The sequence below is a fragment of the Leucopleurus acutus genome, assembly GCF_964270905.1.
Source record: "Leucopleurus acutus genome assembly, chromosome: 17".
In the NCBI taxonomy this organism is placed as follows: domain Eukaryota; kingdom Metazoa; phylum Chordata; class Mammalia; order Artiodactyla; family Delphinidae; genus Leucopleurus; species Leucopleurus acutus.
The window spans coordinates 79942715-79964984 of NC_139159.1; the positions used below are offsets into that span (position 1 = coordinate 79942715).

General features: G+C 53.2%; 1 protein-coding gene across 1 annotated transcript in view; it reads right to left on the reverse strand.

Annotated features, from left to right (window-relative positions):
* Nucleotides 1-22270, reverse strand: part of COL22A1 (collagen type XXII alpha 1 chain) — a gene marked incomplete at its 5' end in the record, with an annotated part of 247097 nt that overhangs the window by 73740 nt on the left and 151087 nt on the right. The window contains 10 exons of the mRNA XM_082858984.1: nt 4829-4873; nt 5632-5736; nt 8347-8400; nt 10001-10054; nt 11838-11891; nt 12694-12747; nt 13021-13074; nt 15987-16019; nt 18721-18762; nt 21921-21974. Coding sequence (XP_082715110.1) covers nt 4829-4873; nt 5632-5736; nt 8347-8400; nt 10001-10054; nt 11838-11891; nt 12694-12747; nt 13021-13074; nt 15987-16019; nt 18721-18762; nt 21921-21974 — 549 coding nt within the window. The remainder of the gene's footprint in view (nt 1-4828; nt 4874-5631; nt 5737-8346; nt 8401-10000; nt 10055-11837; nt 11892-12693; nt 12748-13020; nt 13075-15986; nt 16020-18720; nt 18763-21920; nt 21975-22270) is intronic.

Below are 22270 nucleotides of genomic sequence, written 5' to 3' on the forward strand. Positions count from 1 at the left end.
GAAAGCCATCAGGGGTTCAGGTCTCACTAGCCGCCCATCCTCTTTGCTTGGCCCGGCAACAAACACTACTTTCCTTCGCCACAACCCGGTGTCTGTAGAGAGGCTTTGCCGCAAATCAGGCAAGTGCACCCGAGCTCCATTCCTAACAGAACAATGTCAACCTGGTCCTGTGACTTTGCATAAATGCCACAACCTCTCTGGCACCTTAAGACCCTCATCAATTAGGAAAAAAAAGAACATTCTGCCAAATCCCCATGTATCTTCCGTAGACTCATTTACAAGGTAAGAAACCATATAACATCAAGTATTATATAATTATATTTTATCAGCCGAATCAGAAGACAGAAAATAAACTAAGCACACAAAAATGTCAGAAATATCCATGTTGTTTTGCACCCCAGTTTCTCTTCACAGTGGTTAATGTAGTCTTCTTCCTATTACTTTCTGTCTTATCGTGGCTTCCCCCTTCTTCCCAAGGCTCTATTTCATGCGCAGCACAAAACCCTAACCACTGAAAGCTAAATCACACCAACGGTGGCATCTGAATTTTTCCATGCGGTCTGTTCACACCCCTGCTTCTGGCACCAGCTGTTCCCCTCGTGGGGATGTTGTCTGATCCAGGTTCTAAGCTTCCAAACACTTCCCCACCAATTAAGACTCAGCCCAATCATTCCATCTCCATAAACCCACCTCCGCCTGCCCTCCTCTCTGCCTTCCGGAAGGTATTCGAATACATCTTCATTAATCTTAACACACTGCCCTCCCATTTTGTCTGTCTGACCCTCTGACTCCTGTGTGTCTTAAAAGAAGAAGAAAACTATCCATTCATTCCTTTAACCATTAATCCAACAAATATTTGTAAAGTACCAAAAATGAGTCCGACCCTACGTTGGGTACAATCTCTACACGCTTTCGCATCCACAATGCCCAGTGTAGGGCCTGGAATAGCCCTTTAACAGCAAGTTCCTGAACGCCCGAATGAATGAACCTCTCATCACTCACATTTTGTCAGGTACTAAATTTTGCTTTTGACCAAAATCAACTTTTTACCCAGGAGGGAACATGAAGAAAGACCTCTCCCAGCCCAGCCCAGAATCTGAGTCACACTGATTGATCTCTGCTGCAGGGTAGCCAGGCCTGGCCCTGGTATGTTTATGGCCCCTTGTGATGCTAACATTTACCCCAAGCAACTACACATCACAGCTTAATGGACTGAAACTTTGAGAAAGTGGCTTCAAGAAAAGGGCAAAAGACCTTAACGCTCGGTCAGCAGAAGCAAGGTGGCTCCTGATTGAGAAAAAAGGGGTGTGTGAGCTGTAATCTGTAATACTGACTGGAGTATCTGTTTTGGCTGCAAAACCTTCTGGGCCAGTTCAACACTGTTCAGGGAAGAGATGTGTGAAGTCATGGAAGGAGAATGACATTTACTGAACATTTATGTGCTGTGAGATCACTTATCCACAGGAGCCCTTTGGGGGTTAACTATGCTTTACTCCTTTATACAGAAAAGGGAGAGTGTCTGTGAAAGAATAAGCCACTGGCCCTTAAGTCATCTATCTCGCAAGTAGCTAAGCTGGGATCCTAACCCAGTTCTGTATGAAGGCAAAGTCTGTTCATTTTGCTAGAAATAAGTCCACCCAAGAGAAGGAAAGGCATCTTTAAGAGTCTTCCTGCAGTTGTAAGCAATTAGGAAGGGCTGAGGAGGTGCCCAGGAAAACCCTTATACACTATAGCACCCACCCTGAAATCCCCAGGGGTTTCCAGTCAGCACCAGGAACCAGGGACAGCGCCTGGGCAAGGCACACTGCTGAACGCTCCCTCCTCCCTCTCTCTCTCTCTCTCTGTGTCCCCTTCCTCCCTCCTGGTCCCCCCCGTGGGACCCCCATTCTACAACTAAAGACCTGAATTCCAATTTACCTTCCCAGCTTACTAGGGAAACCTTCATTCTAAACTACATTCTAACTTACAAATATATATTATGCAATATTAACACTGAAAGGGTCATCTGTTTACACAACTCACATTTGAAATAGGAGGATGTGTTTGGCCAAAGGGACAGCACGACTTACCGTGGGTCCCATGGAGTTGAAACTGGCTGGTCAACTGGACCCCAGGGCAAGGCCCCTGCACTCCTCACACCCCGCGGTCTCAGCCTTCCTCTCTACTCCTCACTGCTGCCTCTCCCACTTCCACTTGGGCTCTCCAGCAACTTGCCTACAGGTTCCCCACCTTCGTGCTGCAGCCGTGAAGCAGACTCCACAGGGCGATCTAATGATAGGAGTCACTAACATCTACAGAGCATGCACCTGTGGCAAGCAGGGGTAGACAACTATTTTTATTTGCATTATATCATTTCTCCCCAAACTGCCTGGGAGAAAGATTTCATCAACCTCAGAAATATCACAGAGAAAAGGACCTTTTAAGCCATCTTCCCCATCTCCCATTTCTGGTGCCCTTTCCGGTGCCCTTGCCTTCCTTCCAGGTCCTGAAGGTCCTCCTCTAGGGGGGAAATTGAGAGCACAGGAGCGCTGCCAGTCAGACACTGGGCTCACAGCATCACAGCGGAACCTCAGAGACACGCCTTCAGTTGGCTGTTAATTCATAGGGCCTCCAGAATCTGGTCCTGCTTCCTGCTCCTTTCCATACACTCCCACTGTTCCAGGCACAAGGAACTATCTTACACGCCCTCAAATTCAGGGAAAGTTGTTTCCAATTGTTTTCTTCTTCAGAAACTGGGGAGTTGCCAAATATTTGCTCAGATCACTCAAAGAACTCTCTCGTTTTTTCCCCTTTGATCATGAACTACAAAATCACTATTAGGGGAATGCACGTTAGCCTACTATGACCTCAATCAGTGCAAGCTTAGTACAATTACAGAGGTCACCTGCCTAAATAGCAGAAAAAATCATGAAGCAAGAAAGCTGAACGCAGACACGGCAGTTATTCCTGAGGCCTCAAATTCCATGTCCTGGTTATTACTGTAAACAAGCCTTTTACATCTAATAAATACAACATACTCTGCGGTTATGTTCCTCAGATCCCAAAGACACAACTATAGAATAAAAGGAATAAAAAAAAAACAATGGGTATCTGGGCCTTGAGATAAAAATTCCAGTAAGAGCAGCACGTACGGGTTCCCAATGTGTTATATCTTCAATAACTTGACTGGGACGGATGGTGACCTGATCTGGGAAAGTGCTAGTTGACTCAGAAAGCGGGTCTAGGGATGACGGGCCATGACACCAAAGGCACATAAAAAGAATTTTTAAAACTGTTTTCATAAATATATGTAAGTGGATAAAAATATCATAATTATACAGTAATTCTTTAATTTATGTGATTTTGAATATATGTTAAACTAAAGCAAAAAACATTCTAATGTCTATCGTTGACTATGTCACACACATTCTTCTTGTACATAAATTCTAAACTTTACTGCATTTTATTTAATTTTTTACTTATTAAATTTTATTTAACTATTTACAGAATCACTTAGCCAAAAAACATGGAACGCTTCACGAATTTGTGTGTCATCCTTGCACAGGGGTCACGCTAATCTTCTCTGTATCGCCCCAGTTTCAGTATCTGTGCTGCCGAGGCGAGCCTTGTCACACGCGTTCTTAAGTTCATACGTTTGAGCTGGTCAAATGATGGCTCATTGGCTGCAGGTGCATTTACAGCACACGCTCTACTCTGAACACATTCTGTCTCACGCTCCCATGGCCTTCTCCCACGTTAGGACCCTGCAGAGAACTCCTTCCTCACCCTCCCTTTCCAATGGCTACATGCACTTTAAAATCAGGAGAAACATCACCTCCTCCAAGAAGCCTTCCACAGTCAAACGAGGTTGGGTCGGGAGGCTCCTCTGAGCTCACTTGTGCCTCAGCCTCCCTCTATCCCAGCACTTGTGAGTCTGCTTCTCCCCCAGCTCCTGAGCTGTTAGAGGGCTGGGAACATGTGACACCCATCCCTGTCACCCCACAGCCCACCTCCAGGTCTGACACGCGGCAGAGGCTCAGTGGATATGCAATGGATGAAATAAGAAGTGTATTGTTAATGGATGCATTTGACTCAATGAATGACTGCTTCGCTGTGAAAATAACTCCAGGAAAACTTCCCTAATCACTCAGGAAAGTTCCCTTAAGAACACTCCCTGAGGGGTGAAGTCATGTCTTCTGAGCTGTGGCTGCAGGTACACTGAACAAGAGACGCCTGCTGTTTGCCAAAGTGCCTGCCTTCCCTCCCAGGGCCCAGCTAGAGGACGACCGCTCCTCCCCCGTAGTGTCAGGAGCTTGGTGGAAATGAGTGATCACCTCCAGGCCTGGCCCACAAAATCCTTCCACAAGATCCTCTACCGTCTCTTCCCTCATTTGCCACCGCATACGGAGGCTCTGGGAGACACTGAAGTCCCAGAGGAAGGGATGGCACTGGACCGGAGGAACGTGGGTCCCTGGACGGCCAGGTAGACGAGGACTCCTCACCCACAACAGCTCCCATCACGCTGTGAATGAGGAATAAACTTTCCCTGTGCTAATCATCTGAAATTTGGGGATCGTTTGTGTCCCCAATTAAACTAATAATCCAAGACAGACCTGTTGCTTTGCTGGTTGAAAGCATCTTTTGCAACTTGATTTCACTGCAAACATTTATTAAGCAACAATTATATGGCAACTACTCTAATGTCACAGTTCAGAGTCACAGAGCCTTTAGTTAAGTGGAAAGTGATGAACATGCAAGTAAACTGAGGTGACCAGAGATGCTGACAATTAACTTTTGTTTGGCCCCTAAGTGCAACCCATGGCATTCACAGTTCGCTAGATAAACCTACCTTAGTTCCTAGAGGTCCAGGTGATCCAGGTGGTCCACGAAGTCCCTGGGAGAATGAACGGCACAAAGATAACCATGGGACCATGAGTGAGCATTACCCATCTACCCTGTGCCGCGGGGGGCCACAGGTGGATGGGACTCTCATCGTGACCTGTTTTGTACAGAGGAAAGGTCCCTGTGTCCTCATGTAGTGCTAAGGGCTGAAAGCCACTGAGATTTCGGGGTTCTTCATTACTGCAGCAAAATATACTAATACATCTCACTTCGTGTCTGTGACACTCTAACACGTTTGTAAGTCCCCATGCACACAACGCTCTCATGCGTTTCCACATACGGTTTACCTGTCTGGACCACCCTCTCTGTGCTGTTCTGCCTAAAAAGTAATTTCTTCCAACTTTCACATTTCGCACAGATACCACTTCCTGTGCAAGGTTTCCCCAGACTTACACAGACCAGGAAGCCCTTCTCCAGGATGTGCACTCCAGGACTGCCTGAGCTACGGTTATGTTTGCCTGGCTGTCTCATGAGCATCTCAACAGCACAGGCGCTCACCCATCTCTGTGTCCCCAGCGTCCGGCCTGGAGCCTGGCACGCGGCCAGCAGTCCACAGGGGACTCTGCTGCACTGGCCTAAAGTGGACGGGAGCAAGACGCTTCCCCCACCCAAGACCCCTTTCCCAGTCCACCTGCTTTCACTGGCTATGACTCCGCTTCTGCAAAGCTTGACCAGTGAGCCTTTTCTTTTTTTCTCTTCTAATTCCAGCCTGATCGTCATGGGCACAGAAACCCTGGACCCGACACTTACCGGTTCTCCATCTTTCCCTCTTCCGGGTGGCCCCGGGAGCCCAGGGGCACCAGGATCGCCCCTGGGGCCACCTGGCCCTGGGCTTCCTGCTTCTCCCATTGCTCCCTGGAAGGAAAAGTAGACAGTGTCCAGGATCAGTGACATGCAGAGAGTAAGCTTTTCAGTGGTGAACCAACCTGAAGGGGGTTGGTGGGCTTCCTGGTGATGCCCTGCTTCAGAAAGCCCACTCCTTCTGAGGGCATAGAAACATGGGTTGTATAATGTGTCCCCCAAAATTCATATGCTGAAGCCCTAACCCCAGTATCTCAATTTAGAAATAGAGTCTTTCCAGATGTAATTAGTTAAGATGCAGTCATACTAGGGTAGCATGGACCCTAATCCAGTATGAACTGGTGTCCTCACGAGAAGGGGACATTTGGACACAGACATGTGGAGAAGGAAGTCAACGTGAAGACGCGGGGAGAAGAGAGCCATCAGTAATCCCAGGAGAGGGGCCTTGAAGAGATCCTTCCCTCACAGCCCCCAGGAAGAGCTAACCCTGCTGACACCTTGATTGAGGACTTCCTGACACGGTGAGAATGGTGAGACGGTAAGTTTCTGTTGTTTAAGGCACCCAGTTTGTGACACGCTGTTCCAGCGGCCTTAGCAAACTATACAACGTGGAACATGGGCATAGGAAGGATGCTAGTCGTCTTCTAGTCCAACTTTCCTCCCACTGCAGGAAACCATCATGTGTGCCTCCTCCAGGCAGTCCTCCCATTTCTGTTTGGACTCCTATGAGAGCAGGGAGCTCACCACCTTCTCATCCCTTTATTGGGCAGTTCCATTACATAGTGTGCCTTTATATTCAGCCAACCCTCTCTGAAATCTTCCAGATGTTTGGCATTCAACCTTGCAGCTCTACAGACGAAATCCAATCCCTTTTCACACGACAGACTTTCAGCGATGTGAACACAGCCCGGGGCTCCAAAGTGGGGAGAGCCAGACAGCCAGGATCTAATGAGGGAGCTGGGCTTGGAGTTTGCTCACCCTTTCTGACCACAAAGCCAGGAGCCCCGAAGCAACCCTGGTTGTGGAACGCTGCGGGGTAACCACGTGAGAGGCAGGAACTCCCTTTCCCAGGCAGGGCTCTCTCGGGCCTAGGCTGCAATCTGACCGCCTCCGACATTTGATGCAGAGGTGAGGTGAGGTACGATGTCCCAAGGAGGGGCAAAGCAAGGGATGGAGAGGACCTGTCTCCAGGCCCAGGGCGGGATCAGCTTCCACAAGCCTCAGGCCAGCCACTGGACGCATCCTGCTGTCCGGGATTTTTGCCACTTTGCAGAGCACCGGAGGGAAGTGCCCTTCCAAATGCAGCCCTGTGTCTTGGACCTCAGCCCAGGCTCCTGCTCAGACAAGCAGAAGTGTTTGGCTCCCCCTTGAGGCTGAACGAGCCAACAGCTCACAGCTTTTCTCATCTTTGCTCAACTGGTCCTCAAAAACCTCTTCTAACCCTCTTCTAAGCTCCTCCTAAGTGGTTAGTGCCCCACTTACGTCCCCGAATAGAGCTTAATCCTTCAGACGTGGTGTCATCTAGGGAAACCCGATGGGCCAGGTTGTTTTCCCCCGCTTAAGGATATTTTCCACAGGTTGGTGGATCATTTTTCTCTGCAGTAAATCATTTTCCTCTCTGAAGTACGTGTTTTAAAACTGAGCCTTCCCACCAAAGTGTGAAATTTTGTTATTTACCCTTGTTGCATTTTGCCAAAATAGAAAAGATAAAATGATCCCTCCTTTCAAAGGTCTCAGGCGAAGTGGACGTGAAGGGATTTGCATCAAGTTCAGACACTGCAGTGCCGGGAGGGGCCCTCTGCGGAGGAGGCATCGGGCGCCGTGGAGACGCCGAGACACCCGTTCCTGGAGGCGAAGCCTCACGTGGTGGCTCGAGACAGCGAACCGCCGTCAGCCCCCATCACCGGCTCTCTGCCGCGCCCTCTGACACATCAGTGCTTCAGTTCCTCCTTGCCACCTGTGCTCAGTGTCTCCATTTTACACACGAGAACATGCAGGTGTCAGAGGGTGCCTGCAGTCTGGGCTTCTCAGCTCCGGCGCTGCTGACATTGGGGACGGGCGCTCTGTGTTGAGAAGGGGGTGCCGTCCTGCGACAGTTTAGCAGAATCCCTGGTCTCCACCCACTAGGTGCCAGTAGAAGCCAGGAGTACCCCTCCGAGACGCTTCCTAAAACGCGAGCTCGGGAGACGTGGCGTGGGATCGCGGAAGTCCATGGGACCGCCCTCTCTGCCCCCGGGGTGTTGGCGTTTTGGGGGGACACCGTGTCTCTCTTCTTCCTAATAAACAAAGCTCTTTCTCACAACTCAGGAAGGTTTAACTGTGCACACAAAGGTGTGGGAGGGCGAAGTTGGTGCGCTGAACTGAGAGAAAATGGACTTAAGAGTCAGACCGACCAGCTCTGTGATTCACTAGCTACAGGACGTAGGAGAGCTGAATTCATCTCTCAGAGCCTCAGTCCCCACCTCTGTCAAATGGGGATCCACCTACCCTACGGGTCCGCTGTGAGGGTTAAACAAGACGACTGCAGGGCCCCTCCCACCCTTCTGTTCAGAAGCCCTTCGGACCCTGGGTCCTAAACCAGGTCTGGGCAGAGCGAGCTCCTCCTTCCCTGCTTGAGAAGCTGAGAACAGCTGCTGTGTGCAGAGAGATCACACTGCACCTTACCTTCTCGCCGCGCTCCCCATCTTTCCCAGGGGGGCCTCTGGTGCCCGGGGGGCCCTGAAGAAAGAGGGGTTATTGACAAGGTGAAGCTCAAGAGTGCTGCCGCCCCCAGAGAAGGGCGATCAGCCCCTTTCAGTTAATGATTACAGCTCTGTCCCCACTCATCCCCCCCCACCCCGGCTTAAATTCCTCGCCGCCACCTCCCCCAGCCTGCCTCAGCTGCTCCTCCCCGGTCTGTCACTCAACCTGGAACACGAGACCTCTAACCACGCAGGCATGTGCTTCCTGGTGCCCTGCCCGCCCTGGGCTGCAGCTCTCAGAGGGGACCTCGGGGAGGATGAGGGTGACCTAAGAACACGGCCTTGGCATCATTGACCTGCTCCACCTGTGTCTTCAGGGTCCCCCAGAGGTTGAGTTTTTGAGACAAAGCTCAGGTGCAGGTGTTCCACGGAAGCACGAGCAGGGACATGAGAAAGAGGAGGACAGGCAGGGAGTGACACGTTCGTGTAACTGGAGCTCGGTCCTGCTGGGGGCTCTGGGGGCCAACGCAGGACACACACTCAGAGTGGCTCCACCAGGAGTGGAGAAGCTGGGCCGTTTATACACCCGTCAGCCAGGGATGCCTCTGCTGGTGGGTGGCGCTCCTGGCCACGTGTCATGTGGCTGCACAGTGAGGTCTCTAAAAGCCACAGGAAACCCTCAGACAGAGGAATGCAACGTTGGCTCCTGGAAGTCTGTGGCTGGCACTGCAGTGGGGAGGGTGACATGGTACAGGCAAGGGTCCAGCAGTATCCACGGCAACCACTAACCACATGACTCAGTCTCCCTGTGCCTCAGTCTTCTCCTGCATAAAATGGGGGCAATACTAATATCCACCTCCCAGGGTCCCGAGAAGTCAATGAACGAACTCGTGTAAAGCCCTTACAACAGTGCCTGGCACACACATATGCCCACATTTGTCCTCTGAACGGCTACGATTATTAACAGAAAGGTTGGTGACTGAACAGGACTGGTCTCAATCTACTTCAGGAGCACAATTCTCTGTTACCCTTGACTAGATGCCATTGGGTGTTTCATTGCACACGTTACAGCTGAAATCAACGTTCAGGTGGACCTTAAAGCTGGGGTCCTTAAAGCAGACCCCTGGGGCCCCCACGGGGGAAGCTGTCTCCCTAAGTCAAGTGCAGCAGGAGGTTAAGGGTGAACCCGCACAGCCTGCGCTCTCCATCTTGAAGATGAAAAAGCGGACGCCTCCAGGAGCCACTCACGGAGGCCTGACAGCCGGTTAGTGGCAGAGCTGTGGCCAGAACCTGGGCAGCCCAAACGTCAGGGCCTCTTCCACTTCTGTAGGTTCATTTTGTTTCTTCCAAGGCAAACTCTGATGCTGATTCCAACATCAGTGATGCTCACAGCTTTCTGCAGTTACCATAGCTTCATTTACCACCCAGAGACCTCACGAGTTACCGAGAACCTCAGGTTGGTAACTTTCTAGGTGACTTCGTCGGGACATCAAGTTCTTCCATCTGTGAAATGGGAGTAAGGATGCCTACACCCCTGAGTTTTGTGGAGGATAAATGAGTTAACTCAGGAAATGGGCACTGTGGAGCCACAACCAGTGTTGGTGTCCCTGCCCTCTCCCCTTACCCCGATTACTCACCGCACTTCCTGGGGGGCCACTGGAACCAGGGGGACCTACAGGTCCAGGAGCGCCCTGTTAAGAGACAAAAGAAGGTTAGAAAGGCCCAAGGTATTGATTATAAGCAGCTCCCCCAGTTTCCCTCCAAACCTGCCTTCTATTCAATTCTCCCTGATTTGCTGGAAACGTTTCTAACCTGAAACTCCCTCCACAGATAAGATGAACCTCCCGTCCGGGTGCACCCCAACTCGCCAAGCCTGAAATGAGTGGGATTCCGGCACAGAGGTGGGAGACAGGAGAACAGAAGCAGCCTAGGACCTTCCTTAAGAGCACAGCACACAGGCGGCAGAGGTGGAATGTGTGCTGGGCGGGGCGGGCAGAAAGGAAGGCCAGATCCAAACATGCACGTGTCTCGGGTGGGGTTTGGCCTCTATCCTCAGAGCCTGGGGGAAAGAAAACCCCGAAAATGGGACAAACTCTGCAGACCTGCGTTGCAGAGAAATATGCTCCGGGATAACGCAGGTCGACCGTAAGGGCATGAGCAAGCCTCGGGGACCAGAGAGAGGACATGAGAGGCAGCCGTGGGCTGGACAGGAAGAGGCATCCCTGGAGAAGGTGCCGGGAGGAACGACCCGGGCTTGGTGACCAACCGCTGGTGAAGGGCCGAGGGGGAGTTCACGGTGGGGATGGTGGCAGAAGCCTGAGCGGGCCTCGGCAGCACTGCTCTCGCCCTGGCTCCCTCTGAAGATGCCGGGGCTGTTCCGGCACTGAAGGGGGAAAGCTTGCGTGTGCGTGCGCGTGCGTGCGCGTGCGTGCATGCGTGCGTGTGCGTACCTGTGTTGGATCTGACTGGCGAATCAGGGCATGCTTCCTGGAGGAGGTGGATTTGAACACTGGTGGCTGGACGAGTGTATGACGGGAGAGGTGGATGAGGACACTCCAGATGGGTCACCGCCAGGGAGATGGGGACGCAGGGGACTCCCAGTACTGGGGCCTCCCCGCGCTTCTCCTGCCGCCCGCGCCCCTGCGCTCGGCTTCCCTCTCCCGCAGGCTGCGCTCGGGCGGGTCTCTCTCTGGGAGCACGGAGGAGCTGACTGCGAGCCCCTTCTCTGCGACGTCCACGCCGCCCAGCTCCCGGGGCTGACCCGTTCCCACTAAGCCACATGCACGGTGGGCTGGGCCGTGCGAGCAGACTGCAGCCGGGTACGTGGGGCCTGCGGTCCTGCCTGCCTGGCACTGCTGCTGCTCTAATGCCACCGCCCCTCCCGGGAGTCCCCGCGGGAGTCTGTCAGCTCCCCGGAGAAGCCTGGGCTCGGGGCTCCGCTCCGGTAGACGCAACGCTAGTCAGAGCTCAGGGGCACGAGTGCCGACCCACGGAGATTCTGGGCCTGAGGGAGGTGGGCCAGGAGCAGCGAGCGCGTGAGGGTACCCGTGTGCTTGTCTTCCTGGAGTTGCCGGAACTGCATTTATATGTGTGCACGTCCTTATACGGGTGTACATTATGTGTGTGCGCATCACGGTGCGTGTGCATCTCGGTTTCCAAACGTGTGGATGTGCACGTGGGCGTGCTTCTCAGAGGGACAAACTCGTCTGCGTGTGTCCACGTGTGCGCCACCCATGTGTGTGCGGGAGACTCCTTTCGGGGCTGGCATGTGGGCGAAGCCCTGAGATGCTGGGAACGTGGCAGAGGCCGGCACGTCTCTGGTCCTGGCTGCTCAGGAGGCTCCGGCCCCGGCCAGCCCTCTAGCGTGGACGGCGCTTTCCCGGCCCCCTCCCCACACTCCGCCCAGAGCGGGGAGCCCGGGCGGGGGCAGGTGCTTGGCCCAGAACCCCTCCTGTGGGACCCGGGAGGACTCACGGGGTTCCCAGCTGCTCCGGGCGGCCCCTGCGCGCCTTCCTGTCCCTTGGCACCCTGCACGGGAAACAAAACGGGGAGGTGAGAAGCCACAGGCAGCGCCGCCCTCGGCCCCATGCGGGACGTCAGGGCGCCTTCGTCATCAGAATTAGGTGATCCGAACTGAAGGACAGGGAGCGGGTCTAAAGGTGCAGAGATCACAGCTCCTGGCCTCCGCTATCGTACTCCGTCTTCCCCACCCCCGGGACAGCAGCACCCGCCCTTTATCTTGACGTGAACAATATTCAGAGGGACAGCCCGGCCCGGGGCACACAGCCAGCCGGCGGCCCGTGGCGTCTGAGCCCAGACGGGCCGCTCCCACGGAACTCTCAGAGAACACCAACGACTGCCCAACAAAGAGCCAGTTACGAAGCCCAAACTGAGGGAAATGCGATCCAGACGCGAACACACACTAGGTGTCGTGTAAACTGCAGCTGCCAATCGGGGCTGGGAGGGAGGAGGGCACCTCCCGCCGCTGAAAAGCCTCGGGGAGCCCTGGTCCCCAGCACGGCCGCGGCTGCACAGAGTCGGGGAGGGAGTGCGTGGCGGGAGCCCAGCTCACCGACACCGACACCTCAGCGACAGAGCAGCGACATCCTGGGCCCCAGAGGCGGGGCCCGCCCCCGGGGGCTGCACTTTGGGGCGCTTTGTGAGGTCCTCTCTGCCCCAGGGCACTGGACTCACAGTCCCAGCAGTGCCTGTGGCAGTGCCCCCTGGTGGACACTCCAGGAATGCCAGGTGAGAGGGGCCAGCGAGGGATGGAGGCGCTGGCGGGGCTTTCGGGTCTAGGAGCCAACAGGTGGACAGAGAGTTTTCTTACCGGTGGTCCAATGGGTCCCCGAGGCCCCAGTTCTCCAGGATGACCCTGTGATCCCTGAAATGAAACAACCTATCAATGGACTAGGTCACACCCCTGCTCCGGGCAGATGGGGGAGGTATGGACACGTGCAATGGGCATAATTTGAGATCCACGGAGGGGGCGTCCTTGGACCCCTAAGGGAGGAGGAAGGGGCCACATTCAGTTCAGGGAACTCCTGTGCGCAGTTCAGAGCTGCAGCCGCTCAGCCCTCAGACGTCCCGTCTAACCAGCCTCCCAGAGTGAGGGGCGAGGGGCAGGGGCACAGGGCGCAGAGCCCAGGGCACTCACCGCTTCCCCAGGCGCGCCGGGATTGCCCTTCTCTCCTTTGGGCCCTTGTTCTCCCTGTCGGTGGGGAAGCAGAGTACAGCAGACATGCTCAGCCCACCCTCAGGTCAGGCCGCGCGGACCTGCCTGTCCTGCACATGCCCCTTCGTTGGAGGAGAAGCCAGCACCGCCAGCAACTGCCCTTTGCAGGTTCCACGCCGCTTTCTACTCACGCGTGGGCAGATTTTGGAGACCTTGCCCCCGAGGCTCCTGCCTGCCCTCCCCCAAGCTCATCACTGATCCCCGGAGTTAGTGCCTGCACGGCCCTGGGCTGGGGGCGTCACTCCCTCTGCACCAGCTGTTGAGTGGAATCTGCACAGTACACCTCGGAGAGCCTGGATTAAATGAGGTTGCTCTTGCAAGCTCATTCCTTCTAGAATCTCCATTTCCCACCAGCTCAGAAGAACGCACTCTGGCTCCAGTCACCAGACAACAATACCCTTATTTCTAGCATGGTTTCCTCCTAGAAAAGTTCGCGTGGGGGGCTGGGGGATTTGCAAAATTCTTTTGTCTGGTCCACAAGTCACTGGAGATACAATCTGCAAAGATGAAAGGGCTTACGGGATGCACTCGGGTGACGCACAGGGAAGGAGTCTGCACACGCTTTCTGCCAGCTGGGGGAAGGAACAGTGGGTGGCAGGAAGCGGGCTCAGGAACCAGGAGTGGTCAGGCCAGGACAGAGGAGAGACCCTGGGGACTCACAGGCAAGATGCTCAAGGCATTTCTACCCAGGGCCTGAGAGCCAGGAGGCAGAGTCTTCCCTGCAGGGGTGCACACTCGGTGCCCATCAATAGCTGCTGAATGCTGAATGCGGGAGCGTCGTTCCCCCCCAAATGCCCCCTTGGCGATGTCAGCCCAGCCAAATCCCCTCTCTGGGCTCAGCAGACGCAGGGCACTGGCTGGGCGTCTGGGAATGCTTTGCAGGCTGAGGGGGTGGAGTCAGGCTGCCTTCCCGAGGTGGCTGCTTCTAAACCAGTTACAAAGCCTCACTTAAGTTCTTAAGGGCAATGTCTCCAAGCCTGAGGCTGCCTGGCCCTCCCTCCTCCAGCTAAGGAATGGGCTCCCTTCTCCTCTCTGACATCTCCAGACCTGCTCACCATCTCACAGCCCCTGCTCTGCTCTCCGCAAACGGCCATCACCCTGCTACCTCGAGGCCTCCCCGCTGGGGTCCCTGACATCCCCAGAAGGTTTCTCAACCCTGGAGCGGCAGGAAGAGGGTCTCTCCTTCCAGCCCTCCTCCCCCTTTTTATTCCCCTTCTTAATCATGCTGCAAACTTTGCCGCCCCTCCAAATTTCGCGGCCCCTCCCCGTGTGCAGGGGCTGGAAGGCACACAGCTGGGAGCAAGGAGAAATCAAACAGAAGAACATCTTTCAGAACCATCAATACAACACGGTTACCATGGCAATGAGGCAGCCCCAGAGGGATTCATGCAACAATCCACAATGAATCTTTTTTTTTTTTCATGGACACAGGCTCCTTGCTTTGCATCTGAAAGTGACTTCCTGGTTTCTGCACAGCTCCGACCCTGCAGGAAGGTGGTACCACTGCGATTCAAAGAGGAGGCTGGGCAGACCTCTGGCTCTCTCTCAGTCCCTTCCCATGGGAGCACCTTGGAAATCATCTTTTATGGAGCAATTCCTTTAAGCAGAGGCTGGATGTGCAGGTCTGCCTCAAGATCTGGGGACTCAGGGTGGGCGTGAGGGAGGGAGACCCAGAGGCATCGGGTAGGTGCGTGTGGCCCTGGAAGAGGAAGACGGTGGGGCTCGGCCAGGGCCTCGTGGCTGACAACCAAGTCTCAATTGCTAAGTCCAGGAAGGCCTTTTGCAAGGAGCTTCACTCCTCCGAGCCACGGGCCATCCCTGGGCACAGGGACGGTCACAGCGATGCCTGCATTGCACCTGCCGCGTTCGAGGCTCTGCCGCCTTGTCCCTTTGAGCCCTTCCTCTGAGAGAGGAGAGGACCCAGCCTGCTCCCCCCGCATCTCCCAGCACTTCTGCAGCCGCGCTGCCCCGTGACGGCCCTCTCGCCCTCGCTTCCTCCTCCGAAGCAGCTCAAAATCATCCTCCCACTTCCGCAGTGATTCCGGCACCGACTCAGCCTCTCTCTCTCTCTACTCTGTTCTTTTCCATCAGATACAGGGTCCTTCTGAGCTTCTTAAGTCACAGCTACTTAAGCGTGGAAACAGGTGGATCCTCCACACAAGCCCCTCCGCCGCCGCGCGTGGTGCGGCCTGTCAAGTCCTAACAGCGGGAGAACCACGTCCCTGAGAGCAAAGGAGCCACAGGAGGCCGTTTGCTGACCTCAGGGCAGGCAGAGCCCCTGAACGCGCTTATTTCCACGGGAGCTGCTCGTGGAGAGAGGAGGGAAAGGTTCCTGGAGGCTGCAGCCATGGCGAGCATCCTTTTCGGTCAAGCGTCTTCATCTTCACAAGAAGCCACAAGTTGTCCCTCCACCAGCCACCCTCCACGCAGGCTGGGTCCCCTCCGGCCTCCGAACTGCCCCTCTCAACCTGTCCCTTCGAGGCCCTGCAGGCCCGGGGCCCCTCACTGCAGACACCCACTGAACTGCCTGCTCTGCCCTTTGGGCTTCTGCCAGCCCACATGACTCTGTCCTGCTCGGAACCACCAGCCACTCTCTGTGTAGTGAGGAGGTAACTTTACCCAAAGAGAGGGCTGGCCTTTGCCCTTGGCTACTGGCAGGCAGCCTCCAGGCCCCTGGAACCTCCTGTCCGACCCTGGAGCTGGTTCCTCGCAGGGTCTGTCCCCACTGGCTGCCAGGACAAGGCTGGGAAGCCCAGATGCCTGGCAGCGACTGGGACGCAAGGGCTGAGAGTTAGGACACGGCCCGGGCCCAGCTCCCAGAGCCCCCGGGGACATCGCGAGCCAGGCTGGGGGACACCGTGCAGCCCCGAGGAGCCGCTGCTACTTACCGGCATCCCTGGGTGCGGCGTGAACGGGGACGTCTGAAAAGGAAACCAGAAATGAGAAGGACGTGAATCGACGTTAACAACCTACCTCTGACAGATTTACCGAGTAAAAGAATACAGCCCCGAGGGCTCCTTTAACGATGACTAGTTTTGACAGTTAGGATCCCGTGCTCCTTTCAAGTCCCCGAGCGGGTATCAAGTCCGGGAAGCACAGTGGTTAGCTGTGGGAACGCTGGAGTCCCGCAGCCTGAGCACAAAGCCTGCCACCTCCACCTTAAACTGTGTGACCTCGGACACCTGCCAGCTTCTCTGCCCTCATCGGTGAAATGGGATGACACATTCTCCCCTCAGGGTATGGCGGGGCCGAAACGGAAGAATCCATGCGAGTAATCAGAGCCGTGCCTGGACCGCTGGATCCCTCCACCACCAGCGGCTGCTGGCAACGACGCAGGTGACAAGGAAGCCAGGCTGCGGGACTCAGCTCTGGGCCCAGGGAGCCCAGCTGATGCAAACTCTCTGTCCCAGCAGCTGAGGACCCCATGGACTGGCCCCCGCACGGCCGTCCCTCTGCGTTGCATGAATACTTCCCAGGCGGCCTGCTTCCTCCCATCTCAAAGCTCCCGCACCCGCCGCTCCCCTGGCCTGGAACGCGCTTCCCTTCTCCTTTACCTGACTGACCAAGCCCACCCTTCAGAGCTCGTGTTTGAATGTCCTGTCTTCAGAGATCTCCCTCCCCCTGCACCACTCAAATATAAATGAGGGCCCCTTGCCATGCACCTGCTCTTTGCCTTCACAGCATTTACTATGATTTGCAGGATCCGTGTGTCTGGGCCGCCACGGGACTAGAGTGTATCTCCCTGACGAGGCTCTGCCAACGTCTGGCTCACAGCAGGTGCTCACATATAAGTGAGTGGACAAAAGGACGTCGTGGGTTCTAGTCCAAAAACGCAATGAATTCAACAAGGAGGAGAAAAAGGGCATTTCCTACACCGTGCCCTCCATCTCTCCAAACCCCAGTCTCGTCCCCAAAAGAAAACACTGTTCTTCAGTTTAGCATATTTTAGACCCATTTGTATCTACTTCCAATTGCAATTATGAATGTATAGGAATGCGTAACTTTGCACGAGAGTTATACAAATAAGAACAGCAAGCATTACTTATGGCTGTTGATATGTGTTAACTCATCTACTCCTCACAGTAAAAGAAGCAGTTTTATCTGTTTTTGCCCTGCTTTTATACGTAAGAAGATTGAAGGTCAGAGAAAGAAACTTCTTAATGAAGTTCACACAGCCAGTGAATGCTGGACATCACGTAGGTGGGCTGCGGAGTCCGTGTTAGCCTGCACACGCGCCGTAATTCATAAATTAGTTTTGCTACTTAACTTTTCTGGAATATTGGCATCTATTTAAAGCCATATGCGTAGTGCACGTGTGTGTGTGTAATTTTTATGAAGTAGGATTCCATGATACACACATTCCGTGGCTTAGTTAATTCTTTGCTTCTGGTCATGCAGGTTGCCTGTGATTTTTCATGATAAGCAACACCACAATGTAAATCCTTGTACGTGATTTTTAAAATACACACAGTGCAAATAATTCTTCGCGCTAGATGCCTAGGAATGGAATCTCTGATCTGATGGTTAGACAGACACTTTATGATATGTTAATACCAAGTAACCTCTCAAATGAGCGTTACCAATATGCCTCCCACCAAAAGGCGGTGCTCCTTCCCTGCAAACGTGCCGACATTAAATATTACCAGTCTTAAACAATGTTACACGGCCAGTTCTGACTCTAAATTTGACTCTGAAATACTTGCTGCGTCTCATTTTGAGGGGCCTGTGTGTGGGGAGAAAACAGTGGTGGCATCATGATGTAACACAGAGAAGACCACGGAGGGCCCATCTTAGTCACACTGCAAATGGGGTTTCTGGGTGTTCAGGCTCTCTCATCTCCTGCCCTCCATATGAGGCAGTCCCCTGTTGTAGCTACTAAATGACCAATCCCTACGTGCCCCGCCATGGCCAGCATCATGGCCACGTTCACCTCCCCCAAAATCATCCGATCAAAGCACAGAATATCAAGGCAGGGAAGAAACATTCACATGAAAAAAAAATGCAAACTATATTCACATATTTATATAGCCTTCTTTTTTTTTTTAAATTTAGTATTTATTATGTACCAGAAACTGTGCACTGTAGCTTGTATTATTTCAGTGAATTTTCACTACAAATGCACAAGATAGCTACAGGTATAACATTTTTTCTTAACAGACGAGAAGACCAAGTCTTTTTGACATTAAATAACGTGTCTAAGACCGCAGTGCTGGTGAATGGTACAGCCAGGATTCAAACCCACTTTTATCCTGGCTCCAAAGCCCACGCTGTTACTACTCATCCCGAGCTCACAACGCCCACCTTCAGACACGCGAAGGGTAGAAGCGCGAGTTGTGGCTGTACATCTGTGTTGTAGTCTTACCCTGGACAAACGGCTTCTTGTCTCTGGACCTCTGTTTCCCCATAGGCAAGAGGTGGGTATGTCCGCTCAGCGTCTAGCCAGTGTTCTAATAAACAGTAACTGTGCTTGCTGACGAAAATCAATCAGTAAGAACAAGGTGGTTCCTAGTGAAGCTTATGCATTTTTGGATTACAGGACCTGACAAACTCCCTTAAAAAGATACTTATAACTAAGTGGTATGTGTGCAGAAGGAGAAAGGGTTAGAAGCAGAGTTCACTTACAGTTCCAGGTAATCCCGGGGGGCCTGCTGGACCCGTTTCACCCTAGATGAAGACATGGAAAATAAATTACCATTAACCCTCTGCCAGCTCTGCCTGTCCTGGGATGCCTTTCCCAAGACAACAGAATCCCCCACCCCACATCTACCTGATAGATAGATAGATAGATAGATAGATAGATTCCAAATTATAAAATACTGCAGACACATCAGAACTTTATTTTGAGAAGTATCTATGCTGGTATGTGTAGCTGTAGATCGTCTATATCACTAAGTACTATTCCACGGTGCACATGGAAATAAAGTGATGCATGATCCAACTTTTTTTTAAAGTATAAAATACTTCTTTCTTATTTACACCTTTAACAGATAACCAACTGTTTAAAGCAAAAACAGTAACAATGTACTATAGGTGTTAGAACACAGGTAGAAGTAAATGTATGACAACAATGGCACAAAAGCTAAAAGGGAGAAATGAAGATATACTGTTATATGGTTCGTACATTTATACATGAAGTGGTATACTAGCACTTAGAGATTTAGTTGTGGTAAGTTAAAGACGTCTACTAGAAACTTCAAAGCAATCACTAAAATAAAACAAAGGAGAGACAGAACTAATTAACCAACGAAAGTAATAAAATGGACACGATCCACCTCCCTGTTGATGACATTTACGTGATTTCCCACCTGCTGCAGCCATAACGTGGTGCCGCAAACCTCTCCACGCTGTGCGCTGGAGCCCAAGGGCTTGAGCGCCCTTAGGAACTCCCCTGGGCCCTGCCCCACCCTCTTCGGGACAGGCTCTTCTCAGGGGCCTGACGGGTGACTATTACATTCCTGTAAACAGCACAGGCTTGGGAGTTTAATCACCTGAGCTTGAAACCTAACTCTACCATTTTATATATGCTATTCTACTCCCGTCAGCTCGTCTTCCTCTGCGCAAAATAATGACAATAGTACGTCCAGCTCACAGCATCATCTGGGGGCTGAGTGAGATCGTCAGCGAGGGCCCACTGAGGAGAAAATTGTTACTACATTTGCCCCGAGGAAAAGAGGTCACTGGCTACTCCACCAGGAGGTGCGGTCCCCAAAGCCCGTCATCCCATGTGAGCCAAGATGGTGTCAGGACATGGATGTTGAGGCCCAGGTGTGTTCCGAGCAGCCCAGGGTCAGGCCTGTTGCAGGCCTGGGTCCACTCATGGTTATTAGCGGACAAATGAATGAATAAAGTTGGCTTAGAGAGAGGAAAGGCTGCTCTTAGTAACAATAATACGATAATAAAATGTAGTTACACAGTCTTCTATGATTATTTCTATGGTTATATAGGATTTAGCCGCAGGTACGACTTACTTTTCTACAGGCATTAACACCTCTAATCTCCGTCTAAATGCCTGTAACAGAGGTGCTTCCGTGTTCCCATTCCACGGAAGCTACCACGCTCATTCACCTGCCCAAAGTCACACAGCCAGCAAATGGCTCAGGCTGGCTTTAAACTCAGAATCCAAGTCCTGAACTACTCACTGTGCAGCATTTCCCTGACTGAAGTTCCAGAAGCTTCAGAGAGAAGAACCCTTTCTCAGCGCTATTTGCATTATCCGAGTTTACCCGATTCTCTTCTTGACACTGTCGACCTCGTGCTCCAAAACCAGTCTCATCCAAACCAATTTACCCTCCATTAAAAAGTCCAAATGACCAAAGCTGAGCGTGTCCCAGTGGAACGTATGAATAGACATAAACAAGAAGAGGGTTGGAGAGCGTCTCTAACACCGAGAGCCTCAAGGCCACCTTTCTGGAGAAGCCTCCCCCGCCCCCAGGGCTGCGGGGTGAAGGAAGGGCCAGTGGCCAGTGGGGCACAGCCCAGGCAGCTCTCTGACTCAGAGGAAGCTGCTTGGCTGGAGAAGGCTCTTTGAGTTTTGCAGTTAATGTGACCGGTCTCGGTTCCCATCCCAGCTTCTCCGTAGTTTAACTCTCTGAGCGCTAGCTGACACAGACGCAGTATCACCCTACGTTCCAAGATGCCCTGGGGACAAAATTCTCACAGTGGCTGGTGGGGAGAAAGTGGACCAGAGAACTGAGGCAGGGGTGCTCAAGGCACAGTCAGAAGGGGGCAATGTTGCCTGAATGTCTTATTTTAGGTTTTTTATTTTGACCAGAATTGTCTATTATTACATATTTCTCTAGGGGAAAAGAAAAGCAGGCCAGATTCTTCGGAAGCTTGAATGTGATTCTGCTGTGGCCCTGGCAACTCTGCCAAAGCAATAACACGGGCTTAATGGTCTCGCTGAGTCCCCTGCATTCTGGAAATGAGTTTCTCAAATAAAAACTGCTTTCTGAAAAGTCCAGGAGAGCAGCAGGCCTGAATGGCTCACCCACCAAAGCTCTTTCCATTCCAGGATCTCTATTTATAGATCGCAGGTCTGTCCAGAACAAAGCCCTCAGCCCGAGAGAGGGGGACGGGAGTTGAGAAAGGTCGAGGGCAGGACTCTGGAGGGGACGAGCGTGCAAACTTGGGAGAACAAGGTGACAGCCCCATGCCGGACAGGGGCACCAGGGCCCCTCGGGGGTGTGGCCGCTCCTCAGGTTCCCCTCGGGCCAGGCTGGTGTGAGGTGAGGACCTGGTCAGAGCCAGGACGCTGGGCCCAGACTGAGGTCGGGTCTTGGCTCCACCACCCTCCATTCATGCAGCCCTGGGAAAGCGGCTTGGCCTTTCTGCGCCTCAGTTTCCTCCTTTATAAACTGGGGGTGTTGCTGATAACATGACCCCTCTCCGGTTGTCACGAGTGTCACCTAAGTCACTACACGTGCAGTGCTTCCCACGATTCTGGCACACAGCGGGCCCCGACCCCCATGGGCTGGCTCCTGAAGGCTGACTGTATTCATTATTCTCCACCATTTCACAGAACAGACTCGAGCATCCACCGATTTCGGTATCCGTGAGGGCTCCTGGAACCACCTGCCCGCGGATTCGCCTTGTGTCAGCATCATGCAAGGGAGGCACAAGGCGGCCAGCAAGGGAGGCACAAGGCGGTCAGATGAGATGCTCAGAACCACACGCCGGGTAGAACCAGGACTGTACGCCAGGCCACCACCGTGACTCCAAGGAGTTGCCCTCTCCACGGAACTGCAGGCAACGCACACAAACTACAGAAGGGAGGCTCTGCGGCTCACGGACCGGATGACCAGGACAACGACAGGAGCTCCTACCTTTGCCCCTCGGTCACCTTTCGGTCCCGGGAGTCCCAGTTCCCCTTTCTCTCCCTACAGAGAAAGATAAAATTAGGAAACATTAGCACTCAGCTGAGTGTAACGGCCGCCTCTTCCAGGTGAGAGCAAGGGGACCTTGGGCAAAGTATCGTGTTTTTCTTCCCAACCTGCCCTGCCGTGGTGAAAACCAAGTTCAAGGGACAGCCTGTCAGGTGCGTGTGAAGCACCGAATTCTGCACCTGACAGGTAACAGCCCCAACCGTTCCCACACATTTCACCTGAAGCTGCTCCACCCTTTGCAGAGAGACCCCGCAGCCACCGTCCTTCTGCTCCAGCCCTCGGACCAGAGC